The sequence below is a fragment of the Toxotes jaculatrix genome, chromosome 8, assembly GCF_017976425.1.
Source record: "Toxotes jaculatrix isolate fToxJac2 chromosome 8, fToxJac2.pri, whole genome shotgun sequence".
In the NCBI taxonomy this organism is placed as follows: Eukaryota; Metazoa; Chordata; class Actinopteri; family Toxotidae; genus Toxotes; species Toxotes jaculatrix.
The window spans coordinates 2,654,180-2,678,761 of record NC_054401.1 but is presented as its reverse complement, the minus strand read 5'-3'; the positions used below and the strand labels follow the sequence as shown (position 1 = coordinate 2,678,761).

The 24,582-nt window shown below is 42.7% G+C and overlaps 1 protein-coding gene across 5 annotated transcripts in view; it reads right to left on the bottom strand.

Annotated features, from left to right (window-relative positions):
- The window catches only part of sema6e (sema domain, transmembrane domain (TM), and cytoplasmic domain, (semaphorin) 6E), a 137,776-nt gene that overhangs the window by 21,326 nt on the left and 91,868 nt on the right, over positions 1-24,582 (bottom strand). For all 5 annotated transcript variants that reach the window (XM_041043988.1, XM_041043984.1, XM_041043986.1 and 2 more), the window contains 9 exons: positions 23,546-23,636; positions 21,908-22,030; positions 21,178-21,266; positions 20,792-21,009; positions 20,044-20,175; positions 19,609-19,764; positions 16,951-17,127; positions 16,369-16,506; positions 8,481-8,558 (listed from right to left, as the gene is read on the bottom strand). In XM_041043988.1, the coding sequence (XP_040899922.1) occupies positions 8,481-8,558; positions 16,369-16,506; positions 16,951-17,127; positions 19,609-19,764; positions 20,044-20,175; positions 20,792-21,009; positions 21,178-21,266; positions 21,908-22,030; positions 23,546-23,636 (1,202 nt within the window). The remainder of the gene's footprint in view (positions 1-8,480; positions 8,559-16,368; positions 16,507-16,950; positions 17,128-19,608; positions 19,765-20,043; positions 20,176-20,791; positions 21,010-21,177; positions 21,267-21,907; positions 22,031-23,545; positions 23,637-24,582) is intronic.

The following is a 24,582-nucleotide window of genomic DNA, read 5'->3' as shown; positions in this document are numbered from 1 at the left end:
ATTTTGGCCAGCTTTCTGAAGGAGCATGAAAAATGCACTGAAAAAAAAAAGAACCTGGAGATGCAGGTGTTTTAGTCAAAAGCCGCTTTTTTTTTTTTTAAGCATGTCGCTGCGCAGATTCAAGAAAGGGACAGAATTTTTTGTTGAAAACATTTTTACCACCTGTTTTTATCATCTTGTGCTATAACAGAGACTAAATAATGACTGAACATTAGCAGATTGATTGTTGTTACTATTTTATGTGCAGTATGGATGAGTTGCCTTCTTTTTTACCATATCTGTAGATAAATTTGACTTTGTGATTAAATCTAATCAATGAACTTGAAAACTGAGGCACATCGGAGCAAAAAAGGGCAAACAAAAGCTCAATCATGTCAAAAAAATATCCTATTTTCATTTCGCAATTTCTGCCATCCTGAACTCAATTCTGTGCAATCCAAATCCTCTTTATTCGCCTTTTGAACCACTCCTGTAAACTGACAAGAAACCCAATCTGACAATTATTGATTTTCTGCTACTCTGATGAAAATGTGCCTACGATTGATACGCTGCTCTCACTCCAACAGACGCGCCATCTTTCACCTTGAAGTCAATCAGAAATCAAAGCCTCATCCAGACGCATCCATCCGGCGGTTGAGTAATGAGATTGAGTTGACGCACGGTGGAGCGGAAGCTGTTCTAGCTGAGCGGAGCTTCGCATCAACGCCAGCAATCCTCCCACGCGTTGTAATCAACCAAATAAAATAGACATGGGCTCATATACTGCACAAGTGCAAGTGCAACACTTTGTACAGGCATGCAAGCACGCCTACTCCATAACAAACCAATTAGTTCCTTATATAACCTGAACACAAACCTACATCTCACACAGATTATATGCAAGCACACAGACTTCCAGCACCCATCTATAATTAGCGAGCAAACTTCACACACGTACGACAAAGACATGATCTTGCACATACATTTTTAGATTTCTTTCCAGAGACTCACACTCGTCAAAACACAAACAGAAACAACAGATGTCTAAATTGGAGGCAGAAGCCAGCGAACAGCCGAAGATCGAGAACACTGAACTCAGCTGGAAGGAAAAAACAAAACAAAACATCAGCTCAAAGGATTAATCCCCTCAATTTCTTTCCTTCAGTGTGTGTTAAAGCAGCAACTCTGCCATCAACTGTCAGGTTTAGGGACGTGTGTTTGTTTGTAGAACCTGCTGCGAAGAGGCTGCTTAGCACTCAGATACACACCTGGTGCACTAAATTACACCCTCTGCTACTCACTAAAAACCCCAGCTCTCTTATAGTAAGTTCCTTTACGTTTCCAGAGGAAGGAGGGGGTCGGTCTAAGACAGGAGGTAATTATTAAATCAAAGGCTGCCGGGCTGATGCTCAGCTTAGGCGCAGAGAATGAAGGAGTCTGAGAGAGAACCAACATAAAAAACCGTGAAAATATATTGTGAATATGTATTTTTACAGCTTGAGAGCAGCTGGTGTGACAATAGTCGCAACATAAATGATCTGATCACATCTATAGGAAGCTTGTTTTTATTTTCTTCAGTTTATGTTTGAGTTGTTTAAAGCAGTGGTTTGATCCATCGTCAGAGCTGCAAGTCTAAAGGCTGCGCCCAGTTAAACAGAAGCGTGGCCAAAGGAGGTAAAATTATCCAGTAATGTAAGATTAGAAGAGAATTATTGCAACGACAGGTTAGGAATCACTGTTTTAAAGCTTTTTATCATCGACACAGAGTCCATGTGGATCAGAAGAGACAAATTAGCTCATTAAAAAACACACAATGTCATCTTTGACGGAAAGCAGTGGTAAAATGCCATGAAGTCTCAGTGACTGGTGCTTGGTTAATTATATAAATATTCTGTTACACCGGCTGAAATCTTCCTCCATCACGGCCCACACTGAGTTTGCAGTTTAGTCGTCTCAACTCGTCAAACGAGCAAAGAGCTGTTAACATGGACGTGAGCTCTGTGACGTCGGGTTTTATGGCACAGAGGTATAAGCAACATCAGGCTGTTGTATGCTTTCCATATTCTGCAGATGGATATGAAAACAGCCTCCTCCTCGTGTCAAAGTCTGCACATGAAACATTCTGCACAACAGAGAAGCGGAAGCCATTTTTGATTGGAGACTTTACACTAAGTGTTGAAGTGAACCAAAGCTTGTAAACATCGCTGAGTTAACTAGTAGGACGACAGGTCACCTTTACGTTTGGAAAAGCATGCCAGACTTGTCAGCACTCTTCACTGTAATTGACCTTCTGTGGCGTTCATGCACTTGAATAAACAGCTGAACACGACCATCAGGCAGGAATTCATCTTGTTCTGCTCGGCGTTCCAAACACAAGGAACTGCTGGCTGTCAGATATCGACATCTGTCCGCTTTTACCCATAAAGCCCTGCAGTCTGGGTTCATGTCCTGCAGCGGGCTCAGTTACACTCTTACTTTTAACAAACATCACAAAGACAGTTTGGGACTTGGATCTTCAGCTGCCAGTATTAATGGCATTGTTCTCTCTTGGCCAAACAAACGGACGTTGTTTCCACCTGGTTTCATATTTTCGGTGTGTGATCATGATTAGAATCCTGGCACTGATAAGAAAAGATCTTTGCACTCAGCAGCACAGTATCGATTTCATTTAGCAGATCATAGACAAAACATTCTTGGCTGACTCACCTTCAGCTCTAATGAATGCAGTGTTGACTCAACCTTAAATAAAATGTGTTCACTTCAGGTGAGTATCTGCACAACAAATTAACACCTGCAGAGGAGGGTCCATAAAAAAAAGAGAAAATGCAGGCACAGCATTAACATTTCATAAGCGTCTCACAAGACAAAACCACAAACTGCATGAGTACAGATTTGTTTTGAAATTAAAAGCATGAAAGCTGGAGAACAGTTTGGCGTCTGATCTGCAGGACGAAGATCGATACTCCACCACAGACCCTCTTCAATTATAAAGCAGACTAAACTGAACATGACCGAAACATCGTAATGATAACTTTACTCATGTCGCACTTTTCAAAGACAAGACACTGAGGGCTTTGCATAAAAACAGCAAATGCAGAGATCACACATGACGTACGGCAGCGCTGTTTATACGCTGAAGACACGGACACACGTTATGATACGGCGGCCAATTATAATTACGGCTTGGCATCATGACGGATCAGAACACGTTGGTGTTGACAGTCCGGAGATAAAACCGTACAGCGTGTAGCGTTTAATGCTCCACTAATCGCCTTCTGAACAACTCGCTGTTTCTGTCTGTCATTAGGATTATTTTAAACATGTCTGATAATTAAGAAACATTATGCAGCTGGGGAAACTTAAAACAAACAAAAAAAAGCTACCTAAAATGTCGAGTGCTGTGCCTTGAGTGAGAGTTTTATTTAATAATCAAATAAATCATATTTCAAATCAAAGCTCCGAATTTCATCTCGCTCTGACGAGGCCTCTCAGCTCTGACTCGAGAGTTCACAGCTTGTGTTGTTCTCGTCTCTTCCTCCAACATCTCATCCAATAGTAGTATTTTAACTCAGTTTCCCACAGGATTCTGCTCATTGCCTAATGGCACAAGTCTAATAATAGTCTGCCTATCACCACTGAGTCATCAGCCGTTTGATATGCGACTGCCAAGGTAAAGAAAAAAATCCCACATCCACCACTCTCCCCAATAAATGCACTATTTACTGTAGTTTGTCTGATATTTCCTGAAACCTACAGTGACGAGCAGTTTTAGGAAAATACTGAGCCAGAACATGTTAGGGACCTGATTTCATCGATTTATGAACCAGCTGAGTGCCACATGTATGGTACTGATGTTAGATTAACACTTTGTTAGTTTAGGTCTTTTAGTGCGGTTTGTTAACAATAACAAGAATACAGACCATCAGCAGCCGTATCCTCAACAGCTGACCTGCTTTTCCCTTCCAGTTTCTTTATCCGTCTTCTGTCCTTGGCCGTGTTTTGTTTTGGCTTTGTGCTCTGGCGATGGTAATTATGTCAAATGCATTATGGATGACACAAAAAACTAAAACACCCTGAAACGGTATGAAGATGAGCAGTCCAGACACACAATCTTTCAACATGTGAGACGAAGAGACTGAGAGAGAGAGTGAGAAAGAGTGAGAGAGAAAGAAAGAGGGCTGTGAATTCTCTCTCTCCTCCCGCTCCTATCCTCTGGATCAGCCACAAATCAGTCATTAAAATTTATGCCACCTCTGGATGAGAAAGGACTGGAGGAAAAAAAGAGTCAGATAGTCCATGAAAAGAGTGATGTGAGAGAGGAGACGGTGAGAAGGAGACAGACAGAGAGAGAGGAAGAGGTCCCAGGAGGTTGATGACTATTGAGCTGCTTCATCTCAAACTCTGGTCAGACTCTTTCTGCCGCCGCCTGATTCACATCAGTTCATCCCTTTCTCGTTCCATCTTCACGCCTTTATCATCCTCTTTCCCTTTCTCCTCTTTCACCAGCTATTCCTCACCTCCTTTCAATGATATATACATATATAAAGATATCACTTAAGGCAGGTTTAAAATCTGATGTCACTTCAGAGCCACACAGACAGCCTGAGCAGACTGAGTAGAAAAAAACCAAAATGAAAAACAGATGTTCTGAAATGCTCTGCACTTTGGAACCAGAAAAAAAATCCACTCTCCCCTTCCTCCTGCGCTTTCTCCTTCTTTTACCCTTTGCTCCTTTTGTTTTCCCTTCACGTTTTCCTTCTCTTTACATCCATTTCTTGCTCCCTAATTTCCTTCTCTCTCCAAGTTTTTTTATTGTCTCTTTTTTGTCCTACTTTCCTTTGTCCTTCTTTCTCTCCTCTTGTTTCCTTTGTTATTTTCTCTGTTCATACTCCTCTCTCTCTCTCTCTCTCTCTCTCTCTCTCTCTCTCTCTCTCTCTCTGGCAGAGGGCTGATAGTTGAGTCTGCACAGGATATTTTGGCTGATCTCTCTCAGGTTCTGGTCCATTGGTTTCCAGTGCGACTCCGTCCTGCACGCTAAACACAGCCTCATAAATCAAACCTCGGCGAGCAGCTTGGAGCGCCGCGCCAGCGTGAAGCCACATCGGCACTTCCTCTCTCTCCTCTCTCACCTTCCAGTGACAGCTACTAACTCCTAACCCCAAACCACACACCTAACCCTAATCTTAATTACATCCTCGACTCAAATCTTAAAACTCTTTCCTTAAAGTCACAAATAAATTAAAAAACAACTTTTTCATCTCGCTCGCCAACTTTCATGCTTTATTACACTCATATTTTTAATAAACCAAAACATATTTTCTATTAAAATCTCATTACTTTTACTTCCTTGAAAGCAGCGCATCTTTAATGATTGTCTCAGTGTGTACCAGGATGCATTAACACAAGTTCCAACTCATAAAACTTCTGAACAGTTTCTAAACAATGCCACCTCTTGCAAATTAAAGTCTCTCACTCTTTGACATCCTGCTTGTTTTGCACTGATTAAATGACCCAGTTTAATGACCCCTCTCTCCACAATATTCCATCTCAGCAGGAAGAAGGACATCAGATTAACCACTTCACCCCTCTGGATGCACTGGATGCTTTTTGTTCTTCCTCTCAGAGGATGCGGGTCGGGCTGCTAACCCTCACATCCCTGTTGCCGTCTCTCCGAGTTTTCAGCACTCGTCCAGTTTATTCCTGGTCTCTGGTTGTTCCAGACAAAAGCAGAATGGTCTATGGGAAGATGCCCTCTGTACGTTTGTGTTTGTGTGTAATGGAGGGGCGAGGTAAGTATAGTGGAATTTTGTTCTACAGCAAAACCCGGACACACAGTTTACAACCAATGCACATAGAGGTAAAAGGGCGGTGATTTAGCAGCAGGTTGCACATCAACCACACAGGGGCATGCAAAGTCCTTGGCTGCCGGTCGGTTCACAGGAGGAGAAAATAGTGCCTTTAACTACCTCTACTCCTCCTCCTCCTCTGCCTTTTACTGCATCCATCTATCTGTCTACCTATTCATCCATCCATCTGTCCATCCAACCACCCATCCATCTTCCTACCCTAGTTTGCCAGACGGTGCGGTGCACCGCTGTGTGATTGAAACACATGCAGCCGAACGCACACTTCTGACTTTATGACACAGGCTTAGAGTGAGTGTGTGAATCAGAGAGAGAGAGAGAGAGAGAGAGAATGATGCTGAAAACGTGTTCAGTGATTGGCCTGTTACTAAGAAATACAACTGAAACTACCTGCATTTTAGCTGCTATACATTTCTTAACTGTGTCCTCTATTATAGATAATTAGCTTAATACATGTTCAGTTCTTTTCATGATGCATTATCATGTGTATAATTCTGTTTCTGTCTACAGAAACTGTTTGTAAACTGCCAGTGAAATACTTTTATTCTGCACTGTATTTGTTTAAAGCAGGAACCAGCGCTGGGTTTTATTTGGCTTTATTTTATTTATTCATTTGTTTACAGGGTGGATGCAGTAGGCTAAGGAGCTCCCACATTAAACTGCATATAAACCCGTCTGCAAATGTCAAGATCAGTCAGTTTAGATGCTGATTTTTTTCTTTTTTTGTTTGTTATTATTCTTTAACATCCCTGCTTAAAAAAAAACACTCTCTGTCCTTGAATTGCCACATTTTCCAGTGCAGATTTGTTTGTCTCTGTGCCCTTGCCAGGTCAGCTGTCAATCAAACATGAACATGCCCACTCAGAGGCTTTAAGTCCAAAGGAGCATTTCTGATATAAAACACCTTTTTCCTTTTTTTTTTCCCAGCCTGATTTTAACAACATATTTAATCACTTTGACATAACGAATCCATGCCGTGGGTCTGAAATAGGATCAGCAAAGTGTTTCGGTAAAAACTGCTGGTCAGACATTCATCATTCATTCATGATGTTGTCTAGTTGTAGATACACTATTGATGATGAAGAACACATCATCTCAGCAGCTCATGCAGGCCCAGCTGATCTGCACAGCACTGAACAACCCACTCGAGAAGCGCGAGGACGTATGAAAGTGATTGCTTCTGCTCCGCGTTATTGACCGAGTTAAAAATCTGTCCACCGTGACTGTGAGTTAGGGAGCTAATAACGTCTTTATAAAGCTGTGTCCACCCATGTGCTTTCAGACTGACCAGACAACAAACTGTCTGATCTCACTAATTAGTACAACTCCGTCCAGGGAAGAATTAGCAGCAGAAACCTCCTGTTGGAGAGTTTGATTAGAAGGCAAATCTGCACACTTTCGTCCCCCTGGTGGTTCATGATTGCAGACCTCTCTGTTAAACGAGGAATCAACCATGAATCACGCTGCGTAGAAAATTGCTGCTGCATCTTTAATGGGCTGAAAGTTCGAAGAATGTTTTACTTCTGGGCGCACTCCAACCAGTGATATTAAAACAGGTGGTTTTCCATGAGATGTCAAAGTCTTGCTCTGTGTGGGGAAATGCTGAATGGAATTCTTTTAATTTCCCCCTTCAAGTAGCTTTACGGTTGGAAAAAAAAAAACCTTGTCCGACAGGGAAACATGAAAAAGGTGAAATCTTCACCAGAATTTTAACTGAAGTTTTGGGAAATTGAAAAAACATTTGACTAAACAGCAGCTCAGTGGAGTTCGTGTGTTTTACCTCCCAAAGAAATTCGCAGCTAAATTTAATCATCTCTTCACTGAATCCTGACCATAATCATTTCCTGTGTACACAACATCACCATTTTCAATTCTGCACTTCTACAGTTCTAGGTTCATATGGTCGGCAATCGCTCTCTGCATCTGAAGCTTGTCTATCTTAGACACCTCCACAAAAGACTTTCAGTCAGTAGAGACGCAGCAGTCACCTTGTACAATGCAAAAAGCTTTTGGTGCTGGTGACTCAGTAAAGTGGGAATGTAGATACTCAGCTCTCAGAAACTCTTTCTGACTTCCCATGGACTTTCTATTTTTTTTTTTTTTTTTTTTTTTTTTTTTTTTTAGTGAGCCCTAAAATCCACTAAACATGTTGTGCTGTTTTATTGTCAGTGTGGTCAGTGTGTTGTTCCAGCTGCTCTGGGAGCACTTTCTTTTTTGAAAGATGAGCAGGGGAAACAGCGGCAGTAAAACACTATTACTGTCCTCAATATGTGCGCATCTAAACAATGGCCGTGCTGTAAAACAGCCACTGTGCAGCCGTGAGTTCACAGGGCTCCGTGAAACGTGTCTGAATGTTTGTATTTGAAGTCTTGCCCTATATGGACAGGAGCTCATTTCAAGGTTTTTCTTTAAATGTCATAACATGAAAAAACTGATAATTATAAGTCACTGGGGATTTTTCTTCATGCACTTAGGAGGAACAATGCAGCAGTCAAACAGCTTTTACCAATTTCAGAGTCAAGATTAATTCAACACTGGTGGCTGTAATAGTGGCCATGGTGAGATTTGATATGTCAGCTCTCCCCTATAATAAGTACAAACTGTGTGTGCGTGTGTGTGGGTGTGTGTGTGACTTACTTGAAACCAGGTGAGACCGTGGCACAGCTGCCTGACTTCAGCCAAATGCAATAAGGGTCCCGTGAAGACAGACAGCTTCTGCACAACAGACAGACACACGCAAAGACAGATGGTCAGTGACGGGAGGAAGTGTAGAGGGAAGTGTGTATGAAGAACACTGAGCCCAGCAGATGTTAGCTGGGAAATGAGGCACCGCGCTGCCGCCAACCTAACAACACCCATCACTTTCACAGGGGAGAGGCGGGAGCTTCATGTGAAGCCTGGCACCATGTGACGGAGCGTTCAGTGCCTCACGAGGCAAAGATGGAGAAGTCAAAGAAACAAGAAAAAAAACCACACACATTAAATTAAAGAGTTGAACTTCCATTTTCACTGAGTGGTGAATAGTTGTACAAATACTTATTGTTTCCTGAGAGTCTTTAATTGGCAAAACAAAATCAGCATTATTGTGAAACTGCAGTAGAAATCTTTGCATCTTTACTGCAAATCTTCATGCAACTCATATATTCTTGGTTTTATGCAAATGAACTTCTGTTCTGTTTGCAAAGTCCTTCTCATATACTTCAGTGTTCGGTATTTAAACAGTTTAGCTAAAGCTTTTTATGACTGGATGTGCGTTTTACAAATGGCACATCACTGTTTAAGCAGTTCTGAATAAAAATCTGTAATTAGCTATGTTTGCTAACAAATACTAACTAACAAGTATTCTGACTGCAATCTCCGTAACAGAGATAAAGGCAGACAATTATTTAAAGACACACAGGAAAGATCACAATCAGACGAGTTTTTGATTCGAGTTAGGACAGCACACTTGCTTTTGTTTTCTTACTGAATTGAAGGGATTAAAAACTAAGCTTGTTTGCATTCTTCTGCATCTCCTAAAGGCTTTAAAGTCCCAGTCCGTAATTATTTTGACCACATACATTAAAAGTATTTACACATGCATAATGGAAGAGCTTAACTTGTAGATGCATCATCGCAACTAATCATAGTTGAAAAAAATATGCCTGTTTTTCTTTTGTGCTCACCATAACTGACTGACGTAAACATACATTCAGCACCTGCATCAGAAAAAATGAAAGTAACTTAAAATGAATTCCACTCTTTTTATTAAGTAGATCAAACGTGAAGTCACGTTATCATATAATATCAAGTCTTCAGTTTCCAGGAGGTCAGAAAAGAAAATCAGTGAGTGTGCTCCACTTCCTGCAGTACAAAGCAGCATCGTGTTCACTACAGTCTGCACAACGTCCCCCAGAACACACAGTGTAATACAGGAATCTAAACGGCTCTGGGTTTAAAATGTGTTATTCAAAGATGTTAAGTTGCTCTTTAATAGCTTGTGTTAAATAATAATAACAATGTCTAGTGTTAATCAGGCTTTTCAAAGATCCGTCTATAATTCTGACAACTGCAGTTTCCAGTCTTGTGGTTTGACTCGTGGTGGTGTTTACATTTGAGTCGGGGTCACTGCAGGTCACTCAGACCATCATCAGCTAAACTTGAGGTTTACGGCGCGGTCGCACTGATCAGCCATGAATGACCTTATTCTGAGAGAGCGGCCGACGGTTTACCGCCAGTCTCGTGTCAGCAGTCAGCAGACGACTCAATCACCTGCTCCCACTTACTGAACTGTATGTCTGCTGTGTGATTCAGTGAGTGAACATATGCCGGGTGGACTTGAGATTGTTTACTTCCTCCCTCTAAGGCAGTCAGCATCAAACCACCTTCAACGGCCATCAGTCACATTCCTTACAGGATAAATTCCCGGCAGAATCCCAGGATTCAGTGAGTTTCCTCCGCTCTGAGACCCACACATCAGGTCTGCTGATTACACTCTTCCACTCATCTGCTGTCAGTCCTTCTGCCTCATGTTTCATTTAAGTCTGTGGTTTTTAATCCTTCGCCGTGGAATGAGTTGCACGATCCTGTTGGCCTTCACTCTGCCACTGCATAATTGCCAAACAACACTGGGTGTCGGTGAGAGAATTAACAATATTTTTTTCACCACTGCGGAGCGTACTCTTAGCGGGTCTGCGGTATTCGCCCAGCAGCACCGACATAATGAGCATAAAGTACACAGCGAGAAAAGAATGACAACAAACAACACTAATGTTTACCTACAGTCTATCTGCAGTCAATTTAGAGATGTTTTCAGCCTGAATATCGGCATCGGAGATAAAAGTAAAGAAAGAAAACTAAATCGCCAGCAGCTTGCTGGTGGTGAAGCCGGGTTCAGCGTCAAGTCAAACCAAAACCGTTAATGGCAGTCAAGGAGCAAGTTTTAATGAGTTTCAATGAGAACTTCTGTGACCTGTTTTAAATATCCAAAATCATTTACAACTATCCAAACTAAGCGTGCAGGTGTTACACTACCTTCACCCTCAGTCTGTAAACATTACAGAGATCCTGCTGAGAGCATGTCAGCGTGTCACTCAAACACACGGAGGAAATTCAACACAGAAACTATTCCCTGTCCGACGCCTGCAGCTGGGAACTGGGTATCAATTTATCTCTGAGTCAAAGTATCATGCACACACTTTATTTATGCAAGTGCCAATTGTTCTTTTTTATGGAAACAAGATAAACAACAATAAGAACACCCACCATCCCTCAACCTGTGGAGGCCATAGAGACATGGAGCAGACCCAGACTAATTACAGCTTATAATAAAAGTATGGCTTATTATAACACATGTTCCAAAACAACATACGTGAAATACATTGATGATCATCCTCTAAAACTGCCCATGTAAGCGTTTTCTGCATGCAGGACTCAGTACTTCTGCCTTTCCTCCAACAGACACAAGCCATGATTCACACACAACCCAATCACACACATGTAAATATACGTCATGTAGGGTCGCTTTAGACCTTTTTAAAAACAACTGATGCTCCGTGTTTTCCTGGGAGTACAGTCTCTATAATAAAGCAAATGCCCCGCGGTTCATACAGATTTAGTGGAGACTGTCAGCAGCTGTTTGTTCAGCTCAATAGTGGCTTTGTGTTTGATGAAATATCCTGCGAGGTGTCTTTAGGTCTGAGGTGGTGAGGATTTTCTTGTGATGAGCATCATGGTGAACAAACATTTCTCCACAGTTACATAATTTTCATTAGTGTAACTGATCAGCCGTATTATTCCAAAGGGTAACTGATTTGCAACGAGGGTACGGAAAAACATGACACATTAAAGACACGAGTCACGAGTGCATCAGCGACACATGACACATCCAGACTGGAGGCAACATACGAGAAGAGGAAGGCTGAAGTCAGTTCAACGTCATCATCCGAGCTGCACGGCTGTTTTGATTCAGCTGAAATGATTCCTGAGTTTGTGATGTTCTGTAAAGTCCCGATGACGGCAGCAGTCACCAGGTCCTGGTACAAGACTCTTGATGAGATATTTACCCAACACAAATAAAAAGAGAGGCTTTTAAAATGGCCACTGAGTAGAATCGATGTCTCTGTGAGTCCTCTGAACTAAACACTGTGAGCTGCTGAACTACTGTAATGAATGGCTTCTCTTATGTTTCTCCATAACTAAACATACACAAGATGTAGGAAATCCTTACTTCAGAGTGAAATGCAAACTTTCTTTTCATCAGCAAAAACAACTTTCTGTCCATAAAATCCTGAACTGTTGTTTTTTTTATTTCCCCCCTTTTCTCTTTCAAAGCTTCACAGACTGAGGACCTCTGGGTATCCAGGTCTTAAAATTACTCTCGCCTGCATGTGTGGCTGCCAATATGTGACACCGAGTGGAGCAGCTTTAATAAATGATTCATAGTGTAGCCATAAGGTTTATATGCATCTCTCTCCCCACTCTGCCTCCCTTCTTCTCTCTGAATGCCGTCAGTTACATGACAGGAATGAACCTCAGCACTGACGCACTGGGAAAAGGGCCCAGTTGTGTCCAGCTGTGGAGTTCGGTGATAGACGCCCACCAAGAGTCATTTGTTCTTTGTGTGACGTTGTTCTCATATGTGCAGCGTATATATGACATGTGTTCGTGTGTGTCCCTCATCACTCTTTAAAACTTCAGACTTCTCTTCCGCCTCCTTCCCGTATTCTGTCAGGCTATGATGAACACGTAGGTGAGTATGTTTGCCTGCAGCCACACTGAATAAGGAACATCCATTAGCTGCTGAGGGGCGAAGGGATTTATCCAGCTTCTGGGGCTGGGACTCATAACTTCCAGCTGTCATTTAGCCAACATCCTGGGGATAACACAATACTGACTTACTGGAGATGGTTTCAGCTAATACTGTATGATGCTGATGGTGAATGACTAAACTCTATGAAGCTATTCAAGGACGATATCTTTTTATAAACTTACCTGAAGCTGATTGGTGACTGAATATTGCTGTAATGCTGCATTTATTATAAAGATTTTAAGCTTTATCATTAATCTTTTTCATCCAAACTTTACAACGGTCTTCTCACGAGAGTAAGCTCACAAACATTTAAGGGGAATTCCAGTCTATGATGACTTGAAGCTTATTTTCAAAGCGCTGGTCATCATTTCCATTAGTAATAATAACACTGCACTAAGCAGTTCATTTTTGAAATCTGCAAATATTGGTGTCATCTATAGAGAGGTTTGACGGGGCAGGAAACATGAGCAGTCAGGTGATCAGACAGTCTGTGAAACAAACCAACAGTTTAGTCAAATCATTCGGAGGAGGCGACGAAAGCAAACACTGAAGTCATGCCCCAAACTCTCAGCTGTAAAGATCCATTACAGTTTACAGATCGACTTCCTGCTTCCACTCTGACCTTCTGTATTTGCTGTAGTTGAGCGAACACAGTTTTCCTGCGCGGTGACGGGTTATTTCTCACATTTTACTTTCCGTTTTCCCTCCAAATAAAGGGGCTTGAGATTGTCCTCCCAAGAAGATCCATAGCACGAGTCATTTTAACAAATGTCCTATGATGACATATGTTTACATGAAAGTGCCAAAGTCCTTTAGCAGCCGTAGGATTTATGACTCGTCTGTTAGAAGGAAATGATGTGATCTTCTTACAGAGCCACAAAGAAAAACAAGTCAGTCAACATCAGCTTCATTTCATCGTGAACCACGATCTTTTCCTAAACTTAACTAAGTCAATTATGTGCCCAAGGACTCGCTGAGTGGTACAGATAATAACCGTTCTGTTGGCCTGACTGCTCATGTGTCTGAGATTTTGTCAGTTTGTATGGTGAGTGCAATGTCATTATAACAAATACAAATAATGGCCATAACTACAAAAACAAGACCCAAGTTGTATTAGCTGGAATTATCCTACCCTAACCTAAAATCAACAGTAGCTTATGTAGTAGGAGACAGTAAAAATTGAATATTTGTATTTATCTTGGAGCAGCACTAAGTTGAAAATGTTCTTATAGAACAAAAGAAAATATCCACTGGAGCTGAGGATTTCAGGGTTTGAGACCTCTCCTGCCCTTTTATTGTATTTTTTTTTATTAAAACTCCCATTTCATACAGTTCCTAGCCACTGTTCAAAACAGAGCATTTTCTGAAACCTAATATTGGCAGCAAGGCCTCGAGTGAAAAAAGAAACCCGATGGTGCAGGCTTCAGTGAGGGAGAGAGAGAAAAACAAGCCAAGAGTGAGAGAAATGCAGAGGCCCAGAGAAAATGGAGGCAGAAAACTGAGAGATGGAGTAAATCTCATCTGGAGGGAGACAGATTCATTGGTGTGGTAAAGGAGGATATGGCGTCTGAAACCTGACCTCCTGGCCAGTGCTGATGAGGCTTACGGGGCCCCTAATCCCAGGATGAGGTGTGCTGTAGCTCTGGTCTCTAAAAAGGATCTGGGGATGTAGCCGGCCTGTAAGCTTAAGTAAGACAGGCCCTATCCATTTTCTTCCCCCCGCTCCTTCTTTCCCTCCTCTCTCTCCTTCAGCGTCAGAAAAGTAAAAAAAACATGGAGGCCACCATTGCTGGCTCCTGGCCAATCAGCTGGATCCAATTTATGAATATACTTTGTTGAGAGCTTCTCCAGGCCTTTCCAATAAGGGGTTAGCATGCTATGGGGGTGTCTGTATTCCCCGTGGAGCTGGGGAGAAATCCTTCCTCTGGTTTGCAGGGGTTGATGGGGAGCGGGGGGGTTAGGGGGCAACATTCCTCAGCACCCCAAAAATAGATCCCGAAGCTGGGGAGCTACTACATTAGCTGGGGTTAAAACATCGCCTGACAAAACAAAAGGCTGCAGACAAAGGGAGATGCATGAAGTCTCTGCTGTGCTCTGCTCATAAACTTGTTCTAAATGCAATGTCAGCCTCCTGACAGCAGCATTTTCAAGGCTTTATTTTCTGCAGTTTACAGACTTCCACACCTGACGGTAACCTATGGCAACTGTGTTCATAGGGCGGTTATTTACTTGTTTCACCACCGCAACTAATGATTATGATTATTTATAAATGATTAGTCATTTACTGGGGTCTAAATGATGGAAAATGCCCAACACATCTTCAAAAGTGTGTTTTATCTAACCAACAGTTAAACACCCAAAATGATTACATTTACATTAAGTAAATTTAGATTAATTAACATGTTTACAGTTGTATTTCTGCAATAACCTGATAATTAAATATCAATCTGGGTCGGAGGTTAGAGAGACCAGCTAGTTCTAACCTCATCAGTCAGCTAAAGCACGACTGTGATAGCAGAGCAGTGCTCGTAGTGATGCAGCCCTGATTTCAAAGTAAATGTCTGAGTTTAACTAAAAGTAAAAGCAACTCAAAGTAACCTCTACACACACACACACACACACACACACACACACATATATATGAAAATATTCCAGATTTTTTTTCTTTGCCTATCATACCAGTAAACCTTAGCTAACACAGCGACTGTAAATCCCAGGGATATGAAAGTCTCATGGCACAGTAGCAGAAGAACTGAGGATCCTGTACATTCAAACATGAAGCTCAGGCAGGAATCAGATCAGATTTATCTTATAAAAATGATCAATCTTATCCCTAAACACAGCATTTCTTCTCACGTGGCAGCCTCATCATACCTCCCCACCTCTCACTCACCTGCCAAACACCACACATATCCTCAGACTCCTTTCTGGGGAAAGTGGGTTCTACCAACTCCATGAACCAGGCAGATAATAGCTTAACATCTGCTATTTGGAACAGGCTTTTGTCAAAATGCATCTAACAGCATCATGAACGGACACATTTCTTAAATCGGTGGCTGAGCAGGAAATTGATCCTGCTTTACTTGAGTTACCTGGCAGTCTCAGTGCCATTTTCCTGCAGATACACGGAGAGGAAACGCTAAACGTCTTCAGGTTTTGAGACCTTCCAACACCTTTTGTGTTTCTGTGACTTCTTTTTAACTATTTTCCTGCCTACCTAAACATCCTCCAAAGATCTTTTTTTTTTTCATCTGGAGAATCTTTGCTTATTTTATTCTCAACTCTCCTCTGGATAAATCTATATGAACTCATGATTTGTTTTAAATGAGACAACATAGTGTAAGATCGTGATGACTGCTCTGTTAAGGGCTGTAACTTACTGTTCTCATTATCTATGAATCTATCAGTCATTCAATCTATAAATAGCTGGATAGCAGAGAAAAATTCCCACCACAAGTTCTCAGGGTCTAAGATGAGGTCTCCACATCGCTGATTTTGTCTTAACAACAGTCCAAACCCTAGAAATCTTCAGTTTACAGCCACAGAAATCAGATGAAATCAGGACATGCTCACATTTGTGAAGCTGGAGACAGAAGCTGTGTGCCATTTATGGCTGATGAATGACATAAATGATTAACTGAGAAGCTGTTGTCAATTAATTTTGTGTTTCACCTTTTAGTTTTAGGGTTTGTGTGCGCCCAAGGAGAATAAAGCTTTGCTCTACAGGTGACTCACTTCTTGCAGGTGCTGTAGTCAGAGCAGCGGCTGACCGGCACACGGATCACACAGCTGGAGAAGGCCACGAACAACGCGTGATGATCCCGGTCCAACTCGAGACCCAGCACCCTCCTGTCCTCCCCCCGCACGTTGCATCTAGGAACACGGAGAAACACCAATCGTCACGATAAGACATTTTCGATTTATTTTCATTTTTAAATCAGTGCCGCAGACAGCTGGCACAGTCTGAAAATTATACAGAAAGCCGGCTGTGAATCGAACTCCACGCAGATAGACTTTTCAAGCTGTGCAGTCAGGAAACAAAAGACGACACAGGAAAAAAAAAAAGAATCCCCTCTAGCTGTACCGGGTGATGCAAAGTGTTACAACAGACCAAAGAGTGGGTGGGCAGGACAGATCAAGGCAGAACACCGAACGGAAGAGAGAAGGAAAAGAACAGAGGCAATGAAAGAAAGATTACTGCGCACAGGACAAAGAAAGAAGAAGACTTAAAAACTGAGAGTGAACGCACAAAAGAAAGAAAAGAGGACAGACAATTAAGGAAAAAATGAAGAGCTTAAACTAGAAAGACGGTCTAACTTGTTAGGGCTGTAGACGTCGATGTCCTCCAGGAGCTGCGTGCTGAAGGATGCGTTGGCTCCCTCGGTGCTGGCCAGGATCTTCAGCACGTGGCCGTTGTCTGAGCCCAGAAAAACCACCGTGTAGTTCTTATACGGCCCGGCAGACGTGTCCACCGCTATCTGGGTCAACTTGAATCTGCATAAAAGACACAGGAAAAATAAAAGACTATTATAAAAGCAGCTCTGTTAAAAGCACTGCTATTGATTATAGAAGAGATGCACCATCAACAGGCACGCTCACTTAAAGAAGTCCGTCCCTGGTGACAGTCTTCTAAACTGAAGCTGACATTTCTCTTCAAACTCAAATTCAAATGCCAAATATGCTAGTTAGCATCTTAACATTGTTGTTTTGCTTTGTCAAAGTGAATTTCCCATGGTAAACAAAACAAACAGTGGGCGAGCACTGAGCTCATTGTATAAAGCATCAGTGTGCAATCAATCACTTCATCTACCAACCCATCATTCCCTTCCACCATCGCCTACATCTTTTAATCCCCTCATCCTATTAATTCATCCACCGGTCTATCCATCCACCCACAGCCATTCAATCGATCCATCCTTCCTGTCGCTTTGCCACTTTCCTCCAAACACTGCCGTCCCTTTTTGAGTCACAGCTTTCTCTTTTTTTTTTGTTTTGTATTTATGAGGAGGTCCAGTGAACTGTTGCTTTAATTTGGAGAACCACCCTGCTTCATATTCTTCCATCTCCACACAGTCACACCTGGGAGCTGCCCAGTATCACCACAGCTGTCTGCTACTGGCTCCACTGGAGCAGTTGAGGATTAAGAGCCAAGCTGAAGGGCACCTTGAGTCCAGTGTTTGTTGACAGAGGGATAAGCTTTACTTATTCACTTTCTCCGCCTGCCTCTCGGCCCCTGGGACGTGAACAAACAAACTTCCAATAATAAACCCAGTTACATTTTTTGGCATCAAATTTCTTCCAGATTCTTCCATAAAGGACACCACGGAGGCTCCGGTGCCCTGGTTTCTCCCTCGGTCCCTCCCAGATGGTCCCACGGCGGCTGGTCTGTTTACCCGCATGAACTTGACTGGCACATCCCCACAATGACTCTGCAGTATCGCGTGATGCACTTCTGGTTAGGTTTCATTTATCTAGCTCCTCTCTGGGGATAGGCGAGGCAGATGTGATGTTTTTGGCGCCAGATGTGAAGCGGCGCATGTTTCCCCAGTGCGGAGCCGCTGCAGTGTCTGGCTGGCTGTCAGCCTGGCTTTGCTTCAGGAGGCATGGAAGAGGCTCCCGTATACTGTATTCTGTGTGTGTGTGTGTTTGTGTGTGTGTGTGTCTAAGGCTGACTCAGTGATGTGTATCTGCTGTGTGCACATCCATGTCTGAGGTTTGTGTGGTACTGTCTGAGACACTTGTGACACTTATCACCAATTCAACATTCACCCCATCATCATCATCTGATATCAGTGGATTCTCAAATGTCACAACACACACACACACACGCACACACACACACACAAACACACACACGTCTTCCTCGCTTCCATGTGAGCTGCAGACGAGCGTCTGCAGGTCGGGTCAGCGCTCGAGGTAGCTCTCCTGCCTGCGCGGCTCGTCTTTGACGTGGGCTGGAATCGACCGTTGAATAAATCCGATGGGTTTTAATGAGGGACAAGGTTGTGTGTTCCACCTGAGCTCACTCATCAATACCAATCACAGCCCCGAGTGTGGAAACACTGCCGGTACATTAAGTTGCTATAGAAAATAATACCCGCACACTAACCATTAAAGAAAAGACCCTGGCATTTCCTCTTAAAGGCCTGTTTTATAACTGCAACCACTGCAACACTGATGTCCAACTAATGGTTGTTTTTTAATCTGATTTAATGAAGATGCTCTCAGAGAGAGAACACTGAGTACTTGAACAAAAGCTCTGCATGTATTTTTATGATTTATGATGTATAAGGTGGCGCGTGGTTTACATCAGCAACATTTAGCAAAAGCGAAACCAAACAAGCTTCTAATTTACAATGAGACGCTTAAAGCTGCAAAGTGCTGCAGCTTCCAAACGCTGCAGAAATGGATGTGGATATATCTTTGGAGCTAAACTGATTCATTGTTAAATCGATTGACAGAAATGTAGTGAAATTAAATTATATTTCTGGCAAAAACACCAAACATCCTGAGAAAATTGACAATGAAAATGATTGTTGTAGCTTTCATATAAAAAAAAAAATACCTTATGCAGGTTCGACTAATGATTCATTTCATCTGCTAATCTGATCACTCAGTTGTCCACCAAGAGTCTAAAAACTGTTAAAACCAGAGAAAAATCCCCAGAAAAGGGCCCAGATCTCGATGTGATCGCGTCATCATTTCACTTGTTTCTCTGCCTGAAGGTCCAAAACCCAAAGAAATTCATTTTACAATGATATAAAACTGCTGAACTAAATTGCTGCCAATGAAATGAGAACAAGTGATATACAATGCGCTGGGTTATGTTGGTTCATTCTCAGTCCAGTGTTCCTGTGCACCTGCCACTAAGACTTTATACAATGAGGGAACGTCGTCAATACTAAAACATAACGAACTGAAAAAAAAAAATCTATCTTGCCGTTTATTCATCTGCGCTTTCAATAATACAAATACCTGCTGGTGGTGCGAGTGAAGTATGGTCTGTCATTGACTGAGGGGACGGACTCGTCCATGAGCGGGTAGGACTTGATGAAAGTCAGGGTGTCGTCAGGGAAGGTGGTGGACGACTTGTAGGCAGCCGCTGAGCCCTCGCCGGCGCAGCACCCCGGTCTGTACGGCAGCAGAGAAAGACAACATCAGCACTGAATCGGCACTGAATCCAGTTTCATGGGCACAGATGTAAAAGCGCTGGCAGCTGTTTGTTTTTGGGGACGAGCAGGAGGGAAAAACAGGTGTCTGGTGTGACTGCTTTTCTTTTTTTTTTTTTTGGTGGTTCAGAGATGTCTGTGTAGAACAATAACAGCAGCAGCTGCAAAAACTCCATTGTCAGAGGCAGAAAAACATGTTCCTGAAAAGTGACAGTTTGCTATTTAAAGATGCGTCTCTTGCCTTGGTTTCGGGACTTGCTCCTCTGGAACAGGTGTCCACGCTGACTCACTGTTCCTCTGCTCTTTGAATTTGCCACTGAAGGCCTTCTCTATGTCGTCCATGTAGAAAGCACAGACTGCTGAGCCGGTGATACTGTTGAGGGGGACCGCAAAGGAAGATGACGTTACAAAGAGCGAGACACGAATTCAGCACCTCATGTGCACAAAAACTTTATCTGTTGCTTTGTTTGTTGTTCAGCCTGTGTTTTCTTTTACTTTCACTGTTTGCTTTAAATGTTTTTATTCTGTTGAGAGCTCTAACCTTGTAAAGCGTAATTAAAAAATACAAAAAAAGGATATATTAATAATTATAATCACTGTAAAGAAGCTGTTTGTGAAGTGTTACTGTGAGGGAAGGCCACTGAACAAGTTATTTTAAAGATAATTATATGATAATGAAAGGATTTAATTATTTGTGTATGCATTCAAGCCCAAATAAACACACTGACAATCTACAATGAAGCTTTTCAGCCATGTTGATTTAGTATTATGTTACTCTTTAATATGTTTTTTAATGAACTTTGCTTTTTCTATAATAAATACAGTACAGGAGTTATGTGTTAGCTTTGGAGCCAGATAAAACACGTGTGGCATCACGCAAAGCTACTTTTCACCGAGATGCTGTGGCACCATGCAGAGCACTGTCACTGAGTGTTTTGTAGTAATACATTATCATGAATGGACAATAACACTGATCTGGTCTCACTGACCTGTTCGCCTGTGTGGTGAAGACGCCGAGCACCGCCGGCCGGTGATTGATCTGCAGAACGTTGGTCAGCGACTGCAGGACGTCGAAGTAGAAGAAGGAGTCACCGGGGACGGAGCAGTTCAGTCGGGCTTTGAGGAACGACGTCCAGTAACGTTCCAGCACCCTCGGGGATCCGCCGTTGTCGTTCTTACAAACACGTGCGACTCTGGAGAAAACCACCTGAGTGGACAGAGAGAGGACAGGTGATAACAGAACACACTCAGGCAAAGCCGTCAGAGTGTGGTTTGCATCGCAGGAGATGGTCGCCATCATTCCTCTCAGAAACAAACGCACTGAGAGCCCAAACCACAGGTCCGCGAAGTGTGCGGCCTAAAACGAGACCCTCACCTTGCCGAGGGTGGTGTACTCCACTGCGATCTCGCTGAAGAAAAAGTACACGTAGTTCCCGTACTCAATAGCATGGAGGAAATGGGGCTCTGCGGGGAAACAAGAAGAAGAGATGTGTGACAAACATGCTGGCAGAGAAGCTTTACTTCCAACATGACAGAGCACTGTGAGCAGGCGGGGAGTGGAGCTCATCAACACAGATGCTCAGTTTGGAAGATGTGTCCAAGAGTAATTCGAGGCGAGCGTGTTGTACAGTGGTAAAAGAGAAACATTCTGACAGTAAGATGACATTTATGGTGTTCACAAAACACATCTGGTGCCGGATGAGTGAGGACAGAAACACTCAGAAGTCAGAAATGCAGTTGGCATTTAACAGACTCTGAACAGGGTCAAATCTTCTTATTGAATCTGAGTCCTTTCTAAAGCTTTTTGAATCCATTTGGATTTAGATTTTGCCATTCGTAAAACTAAAGTTAAAGATATTAAAACTCGAAAGTCTTAATTTAGATCTCTCATCAGCTTTTGCTGGCAGAGAAGGAAAGGAAGATGTAGCCTACTTGCTTTTGTGCACCTTATATTTTATGACCTAGATTCCTGATTCTGATTCTCAGACTGCCAAAACTGAGCGTGACGCAACCTGATCACACTGTTTTACCAGGGAAGACACACACAGTCCACTCGCAATCGTAGAGCCGTGTTTCCAAGTACAGTCGACGTGCTGGATGCTCACCTCGCAGCCATTTGGAGTCATACTTGACTGTACGTAGGACAGGGCTACTTTCTCCCAGACTCCTGTAAATGACGGCATCGCTTGCCAAGAAGTCGGTCATAGTGGCTGAGTAGAAATCACCACCTGAGAAAAGGAGAGAGGGAGAGGAAGAAAAACTAATTGAGATACATCGTCAGGGATCACAGTTCCCATGAATAACCCCACTTCTCTTAAGTGTCTATTTTGGTCACAGGTGACTTTTATTGCCCTTTAAAAAGAGGCAGAGGAGAACAGATGTAGGAGAACGTGTCACTTTTAATAACACCCCATGTGAACTTTGCATAAATGTCAGTGGAAACCTGGCAGGATTGAGTGTAGGTTTGGCTCTCCCTTCACTCTTCCCTGAACATGACCCTGATGTCTTCACAAAGTATCGGCTTCCTTCATTGCTATGACTCGTAGAGAAAATCCACCCACAAATCAGAGCCCATCAAGGGGCAAATTCAGATCATACCCTGTGTTTATGGAAGCTTCCACACTCAACTGTTTTCAGGAGAGATTTGCAGCGATGCAGCGGTAGGTAGTTTAGTCTTTAATCTTTCATCATCTGTCTTTATGATCACGTGACCACTTTGCAGATGGAACAAATTGTACCACATTTACATGTTTAATTAAGCACAAATCATGTACTTTATCAGTTCAGAATGCCACAGATAACCATGGAAACAAACAGCAGACACCCTGCTGCTGTGTTTCCCACCAGCTTTCTGCATATTCATTAGTTTCCATCCCTTTCTGTACTTCAAGAATATCAATAAACCGACTCTTGAAACTTGCTTGAGTTTTGTAATCCATCACAGTCAACATCAAGTCCACATTAACATTTGTCAAAGCCACATTATGACTATGAGGTGATAGGTCAGGCCCTTCAAATCAATGTGCATTCATACCACTTTATCATATAAGAATAATGTAACTCTGACAGAAACTGATGCAGAATTGATGTTCGCTGAAGTTTCAAGAGGCTGAGTTGGACAAAGCACACAGAAAAATCCCCACAGTCGTTTTAGCATGCATGTGAAAAAGGTTAGGCAAAAAGATGACGTAAACATGACTGGAGTTTAATAAATCTTGCAAGAAAAAAAAACCCAAAAAACCTTGGCACAGTGTGGTCCTTTAAAAAATGCCCTCCTCAGAGGATTTCAAAAGATTTTGCTCATAAACATATTTGGTCCACATTTGATTCAGCGGCTTCGTTTGGGATGGCAGAAGTTTCAGATTTGGTTTTGATCTCTTTACTCAACATTAAAATCCATTCAATCACACGAGACTGCAGCTTTTGAACTGACGCATCATCTGGAGCAGCTAAAAAGGAACATTAGCCTTATTTGAATTGCCAACAGTATTCACAGTACGGTGCGGTGTTTTACCGCTGCCGACCTACCACTTTGATAAACATCAATTTAAGATTCAAACCAACATCAAGTTTGAGCGTAAGCCCTGGAAAATTTTAAATTTTCTGAAAACTAAATTGTACTGCTACTTTAAAGACACTCTGCGAGGACTGATGACACAGATCAGCGGCTGTGGGGGACGAAGCCGTGACATTTCACCTCCGGGGCAGACTCTGCAACCATCGGGTTACTCTGCTTTACTCACCTGCAAAAAGGCCGACGTTGGACTGGCGGGACTCAAAGGGACAGCGAGCCTGTCCCACCACCTCCTCCCCTTCCTGCTCCAGTGTCGACATCTAGGTCAGAGAGGACGCAGCAGCAAAGAAACACTTTATAAGGCCATATACAGAACTGTAAAGTTAACCCAATAAAGGAATGGGATATAAAAGACAGAGTGACAGTTGTAAACATGAAAACAGCGTTACTGTTTACACTTGTAAACCCAAGAGGTCGCTGCAAAATCAATCAGCCTCGAACACAGAGGTCTCCAATGCAGCGAGAAATGGCGTGTGAATGCACAGGACAGGTAGCAAATCAATCCGTGATAATGAAAGGAAACACGTGCATCATAAAGATTGGTTTTATTTGATGTGTCGTATGTGGGTCGAGTCCATAAAAAGACGTGTGTGTGAAGTCTGAACTCCCGCTGTCACGAGCAGAGAAGACAATTTATCTCTCACCCACAGATATTTAGCTGCTCTTTCCCAACCTGCTGTTAACAAGGTTGTAAACCTCAGATATGACAATAAGAAAAAACCCAGCAGAGTGTGTGAGTGTGTGTGTGTGCGTGCGTGTGTGTGTGTGTGGAGGCTGAACGCATGCAGAGCGGATTCGATGCCCTCTGTCGCAACAAGGTGACAGTCACACACACACACACACACACACACACACACACACACACACACAACATTCCCAGTCCATTAACACATGGCTTGGTTTATGTGATGCTGTGTCGCCTCCTCTGACACAGGCAGTGTGTGTAATAGCTTGTTACGTTCATGGTATTTTACTCAATAGATCGTTAATTGATGCTTCGTGTTTTAAACACTGTCGAGCGCTCAGTCCTTCTAAGCACCTCTGTCTGTCTGTCGCAGGAGGCACACGTCTGTTTTTGAGAATGTCAGCACAGACGGGGTGTAGACGACATTTGTTTTCACTTCCACCTAAGATGAGTGGGTGGCGGGTTAATGGCTGCTCTGTGTACATGTGAAAACATGATCATTCAGTGGAGGAGAAAATAAG